General features: G+C 51.7%; 5 protein-coding genes across 5 annotated transcripts; 2 read left to right on the forward strand and 3 right to left on the reverse strand.

Annotated features, from left to right (window-relative positions):
- Positions 1–221: 221 nt before the first annotated feature.
- On the reverse strand, positions 222–1958 carry AtWU_06217 (NADPH-adrenodoxin reductase; the record flags this gene model as incomplete). Its single annotated transcript, XM_035501327.1, has 3 exons — positions 222–1094; positions 1154–1588; positions 1653–1958. The coding sequence occupies 3 exons, from the start codon at positions 1956–1958 to the stop codon at positions 222–224; spliced, it is 1614 nt and encodes a 537-aa protein (XP_035357220.1).
- A 462-nt stretch (positions 1959–2420) lies between these two features.
- On the forward strand, positions 2421–4667 carry AtWU_06218 (uncharacterized protein; the record flags this gene model as incomplete). The annotated part of the gene is made up of 3 exons (XM_035501328.1): positions 2421–2600; positions 2669–2860; positions 2916–4667. The coding sequence occupies 3 exons, from the start codon at positions 2421–2423 to the stop codon at positions 4665–4667; spliced, it is 2124 nt and encodes a 707-aa protein (XP_035357221.1).
- Positions 4668–5011: 344 nt separating this feature from the next.
- Positions 5012–6925, reverse strand: AtWU_06219 (Lectin C-type domain protein; the record flags this gene model as incomplete). Its single annotated transcript, XM_035501329.1, has 2 exons — positions 5012–6796; positions 6866–6925. The coding sequence occupies 2 exons, from the start codon at positions 6923–6925 to the stop codon at positions 5012–5014; spliced, it is 1845 nt and encodes a 614-aa protein (XP_035357222.1).
- A 382-nt stretch (positions 6926–7307) lies between these two features.
- Positions 7308–8622, forward strand: AtWU_06220 (Sec62 family protein translocation protein; the record flags this gene model as incomplete). Its single annotated transcript, XM_035501330.1, has 3 exons — positions 7308–7788; positions 7840–8396; positions 8455–8622. 3 exons carry the CDS (start codon positions 7308–7310, stop codon positions 8620–8622), a joined length of 1206 nt encoding a protein of 401 aa, XP_035357223.1.
- Positions 8623–10231: 1609 nt separating this feature from the next.
- On the reverse strand, positions 10232–12652 carry AtWU_06221 (peptidase family M20/M25/M40 protein; the record flags this gene model as incomplete). Its single annotated transcript, XM_035501331.1, has 1 exon — positions 10232–12652. The coding sequence occupies one exon, from the start codon at positions 12650–12652 to the stop codon at positions 10232–10234; it is 2421 nt and encodes an 806-aa protein (XP_035357224.1).
- Between the last annotated feature and the right edge of the window lie 797 nt (positions 12653–13449).

Here is a 13449-nt window from a genome sequence, read left to right on the forward strand (position 1 = left end):
ATATGATTTCGGGTTTACGATTGATACGCTTTTTTTGGGATACTTTCCTTTATCTTACCTACTGTTAATAACATAATACGGAGCGTCAGCATACATACATACATGTCAACATAGTGATCGATGAGCATAAGTACAGAACTTTCTGCATATGAATTGAGAGATTCTAAGGTCATTTCTACTGTACATCATTGTCTATATATACACACGTTCATGCTACAACATCACCCCAATACCTCAAGCATCTCCTCTACCCTCCCAAACTTATCCCGAATTTTACCCTTCTCCTGTCCACGCTCCCGTTCCGCACGATCAATGCGTTCCCAATCCGCCCACGACGTAGCTCTCAAGCCCCGCTTCTCAGCTTCAGGACGGACACCCTCCCAACCAAGTCCAGAGCTATAACCCGGCGAATTCAACAACGACGCCTTACCATTTTGACCAGCCACATCAGCAGCAATAGCATCAGCCGTACTAAACGCATCCATCATCGTCGTAGCAATGACGCCTGTAGGGCCACGCTTGACCCAGCCAGCGCAATAAAGACCCGGGAGATGCGAGATCAATGATCCGTCGGGGAGTTGTTCCTTGTCGCCAGTGTTGGCTGGAGTGGTAATTCGCCCGAAGCCGTCGTTGGGAATCACCCCGCGGCGTTCGTCGAACTGGATACCTAGGTCTTCTAGTCCGGGTAGTGGAAGGGATTTATAGCCGACACTGCGGAAGAAGGTGTTGGCGGGGATGTTGACCTCTGCGCGCTTGCCGCTGGATAGGTACTTGGGTGTGACTTTGGCGCTGGGGAGGAAGGGATCGGAGGGGTCGAGCTCGTTGCGGGCGAATCTTACGTGGGAGAGGCGGTAGGGGTGGACGGGGGACCAATGTAGACATTCGGGAGAGAGGAGGAAGTCGAGAGACCAGGATTTGGTTGAGGTGGTGGGATCATTAGTTGATCCTTTCGCGAGGAGTTGGATGAGTCGCTTCTGGGCTCTTGGGAGAGCGGACATGACGTCTTCCGGGGGGAAGAGATTCTTCGGGACTGGGTCGAATGCTACGCCTGGTAGTTGGAGCAGTTCCCGGAGTTCTTTGATGGTGAATGCAGCCTGAAGCCGGAGATATGTAAGCATGTGATATGTGTAGTACCTGGGTCGATAGCGCGTACCTGCATCGGTCCTCTGCGGCCAACTACCCGGACACGCTTGACTTTACTCTTTGACAGCTCCTCAATAGCATATTCGGCAATATCCGTCTTCCGTAGGGTATTTACATCCGACAACAAGATTCTGGCCACATCCAGGGCCACGTTTCCTTGTCCGATGATCACGGCGTCTTCACCGGCAGTCAGGTCCGGGGCAAGATCACGGTGTTCCGGAAGGCCATTGTACCACCCGACAAATTCCCGAGCCGAGTAGACGTTGCGGATTGCCTTTTCACCAGGTATTCCCAGTTCCTTGTCCTTCGGGGCACCGTATGCGAACAGGATGGCATCGTAGTGTGGCTTGAGAGAGCTGAGGGGGAGGGTTTCGCCTAGTTCAACATTGCCGATGAAGTTGAAGCGCGGAGATGCTGCGACTTCGGTGAACTTCTCTTCGCAATTCTAGAGGCCGGATAGTGTGAGCTAGATTGTCCACGTCTTCTGACTCATAGCATAGCGGTCTTACCTTGACTTCTGGGTGATCAGGGGCAACACCGTACCGCGCAAGACCAAATGGCACCGGAAGCTTCTCGTACATGTCTACCGAGGCATTGTCAACCTTGGAGAGGAGTCGATAAGCCGCATAGAAGCCTGCCGGGCCTGACCCTACCACGGCCACGCGGAAAGGCCGCTCATTCTGAATGACCTGGCTGTACTGACGCGATTGAGCTGTCAATCGTGAGAAGATCTGGCGCTGAGAATGGCGCACAGACACGCGGGTAATCCGCGCCGTGCAATGGCCACAGATATAGGGAGCACGCTGAACATTCATTGTGCAGCAAGACGAGGTGTGAGGAAAGAAGCAAAGCCGTCGGACCGGAGGAGAGAGTTAACTCCGAGGCGCGATGACATAAGAGGGTCCAACACGTGACTCTTATCAAGGCTGGTTGCCGCGCCGACAATCGCGTGTTGACGATCCTCCCGATCAACCCGTGGATGGGAAGCCAGTAGTTTCCGGCAGATGCACGGTGGATGAGTGCATGTGCTGCTGCTGCTTTCTTGCTGTCGCTGCTGCTTCGTCTCCATCTTCTGTCACTCCACCCGTCCCACGGTTCGTACCTCTCTTTCCGTGGTATCTGTCACCACAGAACCGTCCGTCTATCTACATCTAGATAGCTGTCTAATCCGACATTCTTTCTTTAAGCTTAACAACTCGTCTGTGCACATTCCTTTCCCCCGCTCGTCGCGTGGGTCAAGCCTTCGATATTAGATTGGGGCTTTCACCATAGCGATCATGGGCGAAAATCACGACTCTTCATTCCTTTATGGTTATGCTTCGTCCAACCGGTTCTACGGTTCGCCCGAGCCTCCCTTCAACCCGAAGGCTGTGACACAAGCGAGCTGGACTCGACCGGAGCCAAAGCCTGAGTTGAAGGGACCATTGGTTGATCATGCCAATACCCTTCCTGATGTGGTATGTGCTTTGCGGCTCATTCACGATCCTCAATTGGACAACATTCGCGTACTAATAATCTATGCAAGCAATGCAACACGCCTAGCGCCAAACCGCGATGGACGCCAATGAGTCCAAAAACAAAGGGGCGCGTGGTCTATGGTCGCAAGGTGCAGCTTGGACTGCGCATACTCGCTCTTGCCGGAGCTATCGGATCCCTGTTCTGTTCGATCGTTATCAAGAATGCCGCAATAACCGTGATCTGGATTGTCAGAGTCGGGGTAAGTGATGCGGCCAGGTTATGTGACGTTGAGCTAGAACCTAACTCCCTTCAAGCCAGCTGTCGCAATCCTGCACACTCTCTACGGCATATATACTTTGAGTCGCTCTTCGATCACAAGGCCTCCAGGGTCGCAGGCTAGCTACATGTTCTTTGCCGCAACATTCGATCTAGGCCTGATCCCCTTCTATGTTTTCGCAGCCTACCTAGGTTACGGGCAATATACCAACAACGCATACGACTGGACCACAATGCTAGGCTCTAATGTTGAGACGACAACCAAGATTGCAGAGGCTACGTTCTTGCTGGGTATAATCAACGGTGCACTTCATGCGATATCCTTTGGAATATCCATCTTCTTGGGTACCATCTTCCGGAAGATCACCCGGCTACCCCCAGATATGAACCCGCTAGAAGACAACTTGACTGCACGTCCATTCTCACGGACCAAGTCCGAGATAATCGAAAAACGTGCCAGCAAATCTACCTTGGGCTCAGACAATATTTCTAGTGAAGACCCACTGATCGGTGTACCACGAAGTGTGCCTTTCATGGAGACTCGCAATAATCCATCCTTCAACGACGACTATAGTCGATTTCCCCCTACTTTCACAGACAGAACGCCACCGCAGCCTACTCGCTCTTTCCATCGCCCATCACGCATCGACACCATCCCACATCTACCTTTCCATCAACCAAATGATATAGATGATGCTACAACTATCGCGTCGCCTATCGAGAACCCAGATATCTTTACCAGGGCAACTACATCAATTCCGCGTGGCGCGCCGGTTCGTGAGCCATCTCCCGATCTTCCCAACAGATCGCAATGTGTGAGCCCTGCCTCGGAGAATTGGATTGTCTATCCGTCTCGATCTACAACTCCCGTGGAGGAGGCTAAAGACGAACACCCGGCTCCTCGCGACCCGTCCTCTGTATACAGCCGTGCCGAAACCCCAGCCTCGTCAAAGGGCGGTGTTATGGATTGGTTCAGTCCACAGCGATATGGTTTGAATATAGGTGAAGCCATCAGCGAGAATAAGCGCGGGGAGTACGAGTCGGTTGCGGCGAATGAATACTATGGAAACGATGATGATGTTCATGACATTCTTTACCGAAGCGGATTCTACGATAATGCAGAACAAGACCTTGGCGACCACCGAATTGACATCTTCCAAGATCACGAAGAACTCGACGAAGACACGCGAAACTCCCTGAAGGTCAATCCATTGGCGTTGAACCCGCCTTCCCCTCTGCCGAAGCCGGACGAGGTCCAAAATCGCACTCCAAGCAATGGGCGCATGGCCCTCACTGACATTCCCAATCTTTCTCCCAAGCCTCCTGCCGACGAACCCCTTCTTGATAGTCTGCAGAAGAAAGGAAGTTTCTATGGAGAACTCCCGGACCAATTCGGACTTGACACCCCACGAAAAGTCAGCCGCGACCAGTCGAAGCTCACTCCAAAGAATAACAAGCTCAGCATCAAGAAAAGCCAGAAGTTCAACGCCTACGGCGCACTTAAACAGCATGACGATGGTGACCTCAACGGCCTTGGCATTCCCTCTGCAGATCCGGTGACTATCGACGGTGATCGCAAAGGTCGCGTCGTCAGTAACTCAGGAGCTGATGCCACCCACGCCAACTCTTCATTGTCGTACGGAAACTACATCGCCGGATTGGGAGTGGGAAGACGGCGGGACGTCAGCGGCAAGATTGCGGAAGAGGGCCGTGTCGAGACTACCAAACCGAAAAATGAGAACACAACCCCTATCCGAGCAGCTGGATGGGCTCGCTTTGCGGGTCTATAGCACTGATATGCTCGGAGTGGAACACGCATAAAAAAAAGGAAAAAGCATCTACAAATTTTTCAAGACGCGATGCGTCTTCTTTCATTGAGTTTATGAGGCATATGGATATGGTTTGCACATGTTGGACATGAGGATCTTCTGACGATAACTGATGTGATTTTATGTTTGTTTTATTGGTGATACTCCCCACTGTTTTTACTGTAGACAATCACGTAGTAGCTTAGCATACCATTCAAAGAATATTGCAATGTTTCATATTACTAGTATCTCATGATTTTTTCCGAATTCGGAGACTATATACAGCTATAATATACAAATATACAATGAACAACCACCATAACAAACTACGAAGGCACCCCTTCATATTCCCACCCCTTGATCACCCTTTTATTCCTCCTCGAATTGCGCCGATTGGCATTACATTTTACAAACAACGTCAAAGCAGCAATAATACAAATCACAATTCCAGCAATAGCAGCCACCAAGACCGTCCGTCTCTCCAGCTGCTGCGGATCCGACGCATACGGACACTCCTGATCAGGACCCCCCGTCACCCAACAAGACTCCACATCAATGCAATTCATATCTAACCAGACCTTGGTCCTGTTCGGGAATGCAGACGTTGGGTCGAGAACGTCCGTTCGTGTTAGCAGGTACTGATACAGATAGGTGTTCTCGAGACCGGTGCGTGGAATGGCAAAGCTGGTGTTCTCAGGACAGCCGTGATCGTAGGCGTCTCGGAAGGTGTATGGCGCTGGGGATAATTGCCACGTGAAAGGGTTGTTTCCCACGCGACATGCGGCGTAGCGGACTTGGCTGCAGTTGATGGCACGCCAGTGGCCGCTGTTTGTTAGGTCTATGACGGCGCAGCGGTCTGTGGCGCTGAAGCTGGCGGAGGATGAGTCGGCGTTGGCGGGTTGGCCGATGGACCAGGCCCAGGAGCTGGAGAGGGAGATCTCTGTGTAGGGTTCGGGGTCGGTGTCGGCCGTTTTGTTGAAGAGGGTATCGTTTAGTGTTGGGGTGAGGCCGCATGCGGTTAGGTTGGAGGCCACGAGGGACATTGCTGCGATTGTTGAGTTTTGGCTTAAACCCTCTGGTATGGGGATGTAGTCAGATAGGGCCCAGGAGTTGTTGGCCTGGGATACGGTGGTCGCGTCGGGATCATAGAAACAGCCAGTGTCGACGCTTCCGTCGGAGTCAAGAGATACGGATACCGTTGAGGTGAGATAGTTGGAGGGAAAGATAACGTCACTCATGTAGGATAAGTTGTAGTCTTGCAGTTGGGAGTCGATGGTCCCGTAGTCAATGAGAAGGCGCTTCTCTTGTGCTAGTTGAAGGTACTTCACGCATGGCCAGCCATCGGGTGTACTTTGGTCGCCGTTGGGGTCCTCATAAATGGTGAAGTACTCGGTAATGGGTTTGTAGCCGTCTTCGACCTGGTACCATGATTGATTCAGGTTGGCGCGCTCGGAAGCGAGGGTTGACGGCGTGTATATGTAGGAAGACAAATGTTCATCAAAGAGATAGCTGACAGATTCGGAGCCTGTGGGTAGTTGCGATCCAGTCACAGTCGATGCTGCTTCGTTGGGGCTAGTCGCGCTCCCAGCCGCATGCAGATTAAGAGAGATGTATCTCGTATACACGGTCAGCTCGGAGGTATACGCCTGGAAGAAACCCCGGAACACATTGATCAGGTCGGACAGGTCGAGATCCAAAGAACAGCGGTACGGACCCATTTCATACAGGACCGAACCCGACGATCTGGCTACCGCAGTGACAGTGGCTTTGGTTGTCTCGCTCGTTGTCGTTGTTGTAGTCGTTGCGGTCGTCGTTGCGGTTATTCCACTCGTCGCAGTTGTCGTTGTCGAAGATGTAGGCGATATCGACGACACAGTCACAACGGGGACATCCGGGGAGAGCGACAGCGGGCAGAGCATCCAATCCCGTTGGTCAGACGACCAGTAAAGGTCGATGAGAAAGCGGCGGTATCCGACAACTAGTAAGTTGGAGATGCACTTGCCCGCTGCATCCCGGTCGTAGACATTGTCGCCAAAACATGCCGCGCGAAGTGATACGGCGGATGTGCTGACGAAGTTAATTGGAATCTGGCCAGCTACATCTCTTTCGCTCTGGAAGATGTCAGTAAACGGAATAAACCTATGTATAAGCGCATTTGCGCATGATTGCGCGCAACTTACCAGGAAGACGGCCGCCTCCGTTGCATTCAAGGCGACATCTGAGGAGAAACTCAATGACATGGAGCTGCGAACTGCAGGCAGCACAGCGGAACTCGAATCACATTAGTCAAAAGGAGTGGAGTCTGCGTGGAGTTGCCTGATATAGTGAATGGAGATGATGAACGTGAGGGGAGATGAATGCGCCGAGTGGGTGAATGGAAGCAGAACGGAGTGCGGAGAAGAAGGCGGTGGACGGCGATCGGGACCCTGACGGCGCAAGTGGAAGGGCAACTGGAACACCATCTGGCCTTTTCATCTCCCGCCAACTTCCTGCCATCTCATCCATCGCCCACCCGAAACGTCCACTCAATTTCTGCAAGTCACTGCGCTGTGCGCTCTTGCATTTCTTTTCTTCCGGAACCCTTTTAGTTTTTATATATAAAAAACTACACACTCCTTCACCATGGCGGCGCCCGGCCAGCCGTCCCCCCAGCAGATTGCGGCCATGCAACAGCAGTTCGCCGCCGAAGCTGCTAGGCGCGGAATGACCCCCGAGGAATTTGCCAAACAGCAGCGCGAACAGCTCACTGCAGAGGCAGCCAAGCACGGAATGACAACCGAACAATATGTCACTCAGTTGAGAATGCGAGCTCTTGCCGCTCACCAGAGACAAGTCGAGGCCCAACGACAAGCTGCTCAAGCCCAAGCGCAGGGCCAGCAGCCCCAAGCGCAAGGGCAAGCACCTCCTCAACCGCCAGCCCAGCCAGGACAGAACCTGCCTGCACCTCCACAGCCTCAACCCCAGCAGGTGACCCGCCAGGTCCCTGTGAACCCTAACAACCCTCCTGATCCGAAGGCGCTCGCCGTTGCTGCGTTCCTGCGGTCGCAGAACCTAAAGACACGGACATGTATTATGGATGGACAGCGGAAGGAGATGTTCAAAGGTATACACTCTTTATCATTATATGTGCCTGGAAAATACTCATAAATACCAGTGAAACGTGCCATCCGCGCCATCGAGTCCCCAGCTTATGCCAAGGCGGCTGCCAAAAAGAACTCTCTTCTTCCTCCAGTCACCGACCGCGCATCGGCAGAGAACGTCTTCAAGCTTCTTCCCCTATCCCTTCTTGCTCTGCGCGTGACGAAGGTTGACCCCCATGCGGGCCACAACCACGGCAAGTCCAAGAACCGTGTCAAGGGACTGTGGACGGTGCGCATTGAGCAGCACCAAGAAACCGATCCCATGATGCACTATGTCTGGCTGTGGGAAGGTCCTCAGTGGAAGCAGAAGGTCATGGCCGCGGCTGTAGTAGCAGGAATCTTCGCGGTAGTGCTCTTCCCCCTGTGGCCGATGATGCTGCGCCAGGGTGTCTGGTACCTGAGTGTGGGCATGATGGGACTGCTGGGATTGTTCTTCGCCATGTCCATTTTCCGTCTTATTCTGTTCTGCATCACAGTCATTGCGGTACCCCCCGGTCTATGGCTGTTCCCCAACCTATTCGAAGATGTTGGATTCGTGGATAGTTTCAAGCCCCTGTGGGGTTGGCAAGAGGTAAGCCAACTACCATGGCAACGCAGACAGAAAGACAATCTCTAACCTCTATATTCAGACCAAGAAGAAAAAGTCCAAGAAGTCTAAGAACGCAGGAGGCGAGGAACCTCAAGCCACAGCCCAATCCACTCCTTCCGCCACCACAACAGCAACAGCAGCCCCGGATACTTCAAGCACTGTAAAGCGAGACCTTGCGCCGCGCGTGGAGGAAGTCACCGAAGAGTAATCGATGTACCTTGATTCTATACCATTGACTGCGGAAATCCATTGAACCTTCATCCTACGCATGTGGGAGATACAACCTTGCATGGTAATCTCTTGCTTCTAATCATATCCCATCATATCCCATCTTATCCTTTCAGTTATGTACGGTAACTCTTGCACGTCCTCGCTTTACACTTCGGTCGCATTTTCCCGTTTCCATTGTTGCTTAGTTAGGTTAGGGGTATTCGGGTTTTGGGTTTACAGCTTGCTAGCACATGATTGAATCATTTCCTACTGTTGGCATAAAATTATATGTGCATGCTCGGCATGCGCGTAGTGATACACTGTCGTGGAATAATATAAACTCCTAAAACCTCCGCTGCATATTCAGTGAAGATAGTAGTAGTAGTAGTAGTAGTAGTAGTAGTAGTAGTAGTGGTGGTGGTGGTGGTGGTGATAGTTGAATCTTCTCTTCTGAACGCTTGCCGAGTAGAATGAAGAAATTGCGAGCCAACACTACTACTAAGTACTTACCACTATTTATACCATAACTACCAGCTACTAGTTACTCAGTGCCAGTAACTGATTCATTCCGACAGTGATCAACCATATAGAAGTTCTGTATAACTAACCGTCTACCAACCCAACTTGACAACTAGTAAATAGTATACACTATCACACGCTCACTATCTCTACCAGTAAGATATATAGTACATAATCTATACATATATCCATTCCCCTCTTTCCTTTCAATTATCTCAACTAAGTTGAAAAAATATGATCATCATCATCATCTAATCTCCCCATTACATAATACCTACCCCCTCGGAGCCAAGGCGGATGATTCTCGGGATTCTCGACACCAATAACGGGCCGGGCCGTTTCGTTTCCCTTTTGCTGTGTGTGTATGTCTGTGTGCACATCATTTACGTAGTTGCCGGAGGTAGATGGATCGAGATCCAAGGTAGTTAATGCTTGTTGCTGGATACTTGGTTATACTACTTGATAGTTTCTTGAAAAATATTCATAAAAGAAGGTAGATTGATTAGGGGTGCCAGTAAAGTCTGTGCTGCTAATTAATTGCGGCGTTCTAGAAAGAGAGAGTTGTTGGAGTCATGAACAGTAGATCCCATATTGTATTAATCTCTAGTATATTCGCTCTGGAATCACTGTATAGCAGCCTGTATATGATCAAAAAATAGAATAGAATACAACTTGTGAAGTAGATATCGAATGAATCACACAAAACAGAGAGCCACCACGTCTATCGTTTTGGTTGAAGTAACACATGAAAAGGAAATGATAGTAGGAGTAGTAATAGTAGTAGCCTGTGGGTAGTAGATAGTAAGAGTCGACATGTGTGCCAGTACATTCACGAATGGTATCAGGATGTATAATAAGAGGGTGTATATCGGAACAATGAGTAGAAGATAGAAAAACGCTGGATCGCTATGTAATGATACGATGATCGACATCGTCGACTGTCAAAGTCGACGGACGGAAAGAAGTCGTGCCGTGGCGACGTGGAAGCATAATGGGTAGAAATAGGATGAACATGTACAAGGCATGCAGGGTTCATCATGTGAATGGGTGAATGTATGTATAGTAAGGAGTGATTAGAGGCGGGTTGATTATATTTGCGGCATTCTGGACTGCCGGGACACACTTCGACTTTGCATGCCATAGCCGGCGGGAACTGGAGCGGAACTCTTGCGCTGTTCCCGGATAGTCTGGAGCGGGGGAGGCGAGATGCACTGTCGCAGGTCGGCGGGTGCATCACCCCAGTTGGTCGACTGTGGGTCGACTGGGGATGGGATTTTAGGTAGTGGACAGTTAGGCGGTGGTGCAGCTGGCGGTCCGATCAGCCCTGGCATGCTCTTCCGGCGACCCATGGCTACTGGCGGCAGACGGGAATTTGGATCTGGTTGGTACATAACAGACCCTCGGGTCCGCTGCTGATCACGACGTGCGTCTGAACCCACGTGCAACATGTTTGGCCCTCCGCCGACAGCAGTCGTTGGCCGCGGCACTGGGGCTGCCATGTTGGGTTGTATGCTCCGAGGCATGCGAGAGAGACGGTTGCCTCTGGGGTCCGCTATACGTTGGTTTTCCGCTAGCGAGTCTTGGGAAGTGGAAACGCGCAGTGGTGGTCTTTTAGGTTGTCCTGCATGAAGTGGCCACGGCTTCTTTGGTTGCGGCTCCGGCTCTTGCGGTTGTTGTTGTTGCTGCTCCTCGCTGGGCTCCTCCGGCAGGAAGCCGTTCGGAACCTTGCCTGGAGATTGGGGTGGAGAAGGAAACGCGGAAAGAGCCGCAACTGTACTTTTGCCGCTTGTGTCCTCCACGGCTGTAGGAAGCTGAGAGACCTGAGGGACTTGGAGTGGGCCAAATCGGGCAGTGAATCTCTTGCTAAAAGACGGCACACTGAAGTTTGGTGCCGGCGGCGAGGTGCTGCGGAGCACAGGATCCGGCTGTGTCGATTGTGCCCGTGGGATCTCTGCAGCCATCTCAGCAGCGGTCTTGATCGTTGATGGGGACGATATGTTCAACGATCGACGCTTCGTTGAGCTTTTGACGCTCGGACTTGCTGTGCCGTCCAAAGACGCTGCGACCACACCACCGTTGGGTGGAGAATTGGGGCCACTTGCACTAGGAATGGATGAGTAGAATCGTCCCGTGCCGCTCACAGGAGATGTTATTTCGGTATGTGTGGTGGATATGGAGCCCGAGCGGGATTCTGATGCGGCGGGCATGACTATCGACCGGCGATTGAGAGAGACGTATGAGCTCCGACGGGATTGGTCGCTAACGCTGACACCGGTGTCCTTGTCTTCCTCAGATACAGACTGCTGAGGTTTCAGTAGCATAGAAAACCGGTTTGGATCTTTGGTCACCATTTGGCGGATACTGGGCTTAGTCTGAAGCTGGGGCTCTTCCCCATCATCGGCTGTCTTTTCTGAAACATACTTCTTGCCTCCTCGTGCTTCGATCTGAGCCCGGACGGCCAGGAGCCAAGAGCTCATATCCTCGGGGTGGTCGAACACTAGAAGGAAGCAACGCTCAAGCCGCCGAGCTGGAGACCTATGAAACCCAAAGCGAAATCGGGAGGGCTTAGTTGAATCCGTGCCGTCCTCTTCAGTGTGTGATACCTGCAGCACCCAATGTTTCCCAGGAATCGCATCGCTAGCAAAGGCTACAGTTCGAGGACCGAGCTGCAACATCTTCTCTGGCAGCCTGTCGTATTTACCGGAGCCGGAATATTGTAAGATATAGCCAGCGGTGGCCAGCACATAGACTTTTTGGGTCCAGTCTGCTTTATTCATTGTTTCGGAGAGAGTGCGCATGTGTCGTTTCCTCTCCTTGTCTTCCTTTTTCTTCCGAGCCGCGCCATCCTCCGCCGATTCTCCGTTAGCAGGCTCTTCTTCACGAGCACCAGCTTTCGCCTTTGAGGTGGCATGCATGCGCATAATGGAGTCCACCGACATGGCGGGGACAGGAAGAGTGTCATGCTTGATTGCCTGTGGATACGCCTGAAAGAGTGGTGGTGGTTTCCATCCTATCTCACCCGCAGCAGGCTTCTCGTCACCTGTTTTCGCACGGGACTTGGAGGGAAGCCTGGACCGTTGAGATGCTGTCGTTATCGGCGAGGTGGGGAGTGTAGCTGTCGAAACGGTAGTCTTCGGCGTGGCAACAGCTGTGGGTGATTGGATCACCGGAGCTGTTTCGGTTGCAGGTTGTGTGCTTTGCTGCTGCAATTCATCGATGCCCGTGAGCTTAGCATCGCTGGGTTGTTTCCGGGAAGACTTGTCGCGTCCGAAGATGTTCCGCAGACTGGACTTGGATGTTTGGCGCTTAACTGGTGTGGCCTGCAATGGGACTCTTTCACCTGCCTCCGTATCACCCTGGAAGTCCGTGGGCCGTGGACGCTGTGGTCTGCCGGGTGGAACCTCCACTGGACGTGCGGTTGGGCGACTGAAGTTGGTCTGTAGAGGGGCCAATCGCTGGCCTCTGCGCTCGCTGACCGATTGTTGAGGGGAGTGAATATCCAACGTCATCCTTAGTCAGACCTCCACTGTATGTCCTGAAGGCGGACGTCGGAATGCCTGCTGTCTAGAAAAGGTTGGGATGGGTATATAGTAAACAAAATCACGCGCATCAATTGATCGCAGCAAGTTTGGGTATAATTAACGAATGAATAGATAAAAGAATGGTGTTAACAATGAGTGCCTCATTAATCGATAAGGAAAGATTAGGGTGCCTGAAAACAAGAAAAGTGTCATCGCAAGCTGACGATGATAACTTAAGCATAGATCATGTCCGACCGTGTAGGGCACAGCAAAAGTCGTTTGTAAAGGAGAGATCTTGGATAGACGAGGTATATTGCATCCAGCGTGAATCCGTGGTGGACGGCGAGTACGAATTGGACTCAAAGTCTTGTCTTGGGGCGTGCGCGACAGGGAGTGACGAAGTGGCCGTGTGGGATCAACAGACAACCAAATCAGGGAAAGAGATTGGGAGTCAAACACACGTCATAGTCGGCAATTGGAGTGTGGAGGCCCGTAATTGATAGATTGCGAAAAGACCCAGGGAGCGAAAGAGAGAAGAAGAATTGAAGAAGAAGTAGTAATAGTAGTAGTAATGGGTATAGGCGTGATTGTGTGAACGAGAAAAGAGAAGGAGGAGATGGAAGTGTGACAAAGAAAAAAACGGACCAACGCGAAACAAGACGAAACAGGCTCCAGGCAGGCCAGCAGCGCAAAGTTTCTGGGATTAAATTAGATTATTGATTGCCCGTCCATAGAACCTGCCCCGTCGGGCCTAGCCAGCGACTAGAGGGCTAGTGGTGATGACA

Source organism: Aspergillus tubingensis (assembly GCF_013340325.1).
Source record: "Aspergillus tubingensis WU-2223L DNA, scaffold_7, whole genome shotgun sequence".
Lineage (NCBI taxonomy): Eukaryota > Fungi > Ascomycota > Eurotiomycetes > Eurotiales > Aspergillaceae > Aspergillus > Aspergillus tubingensis.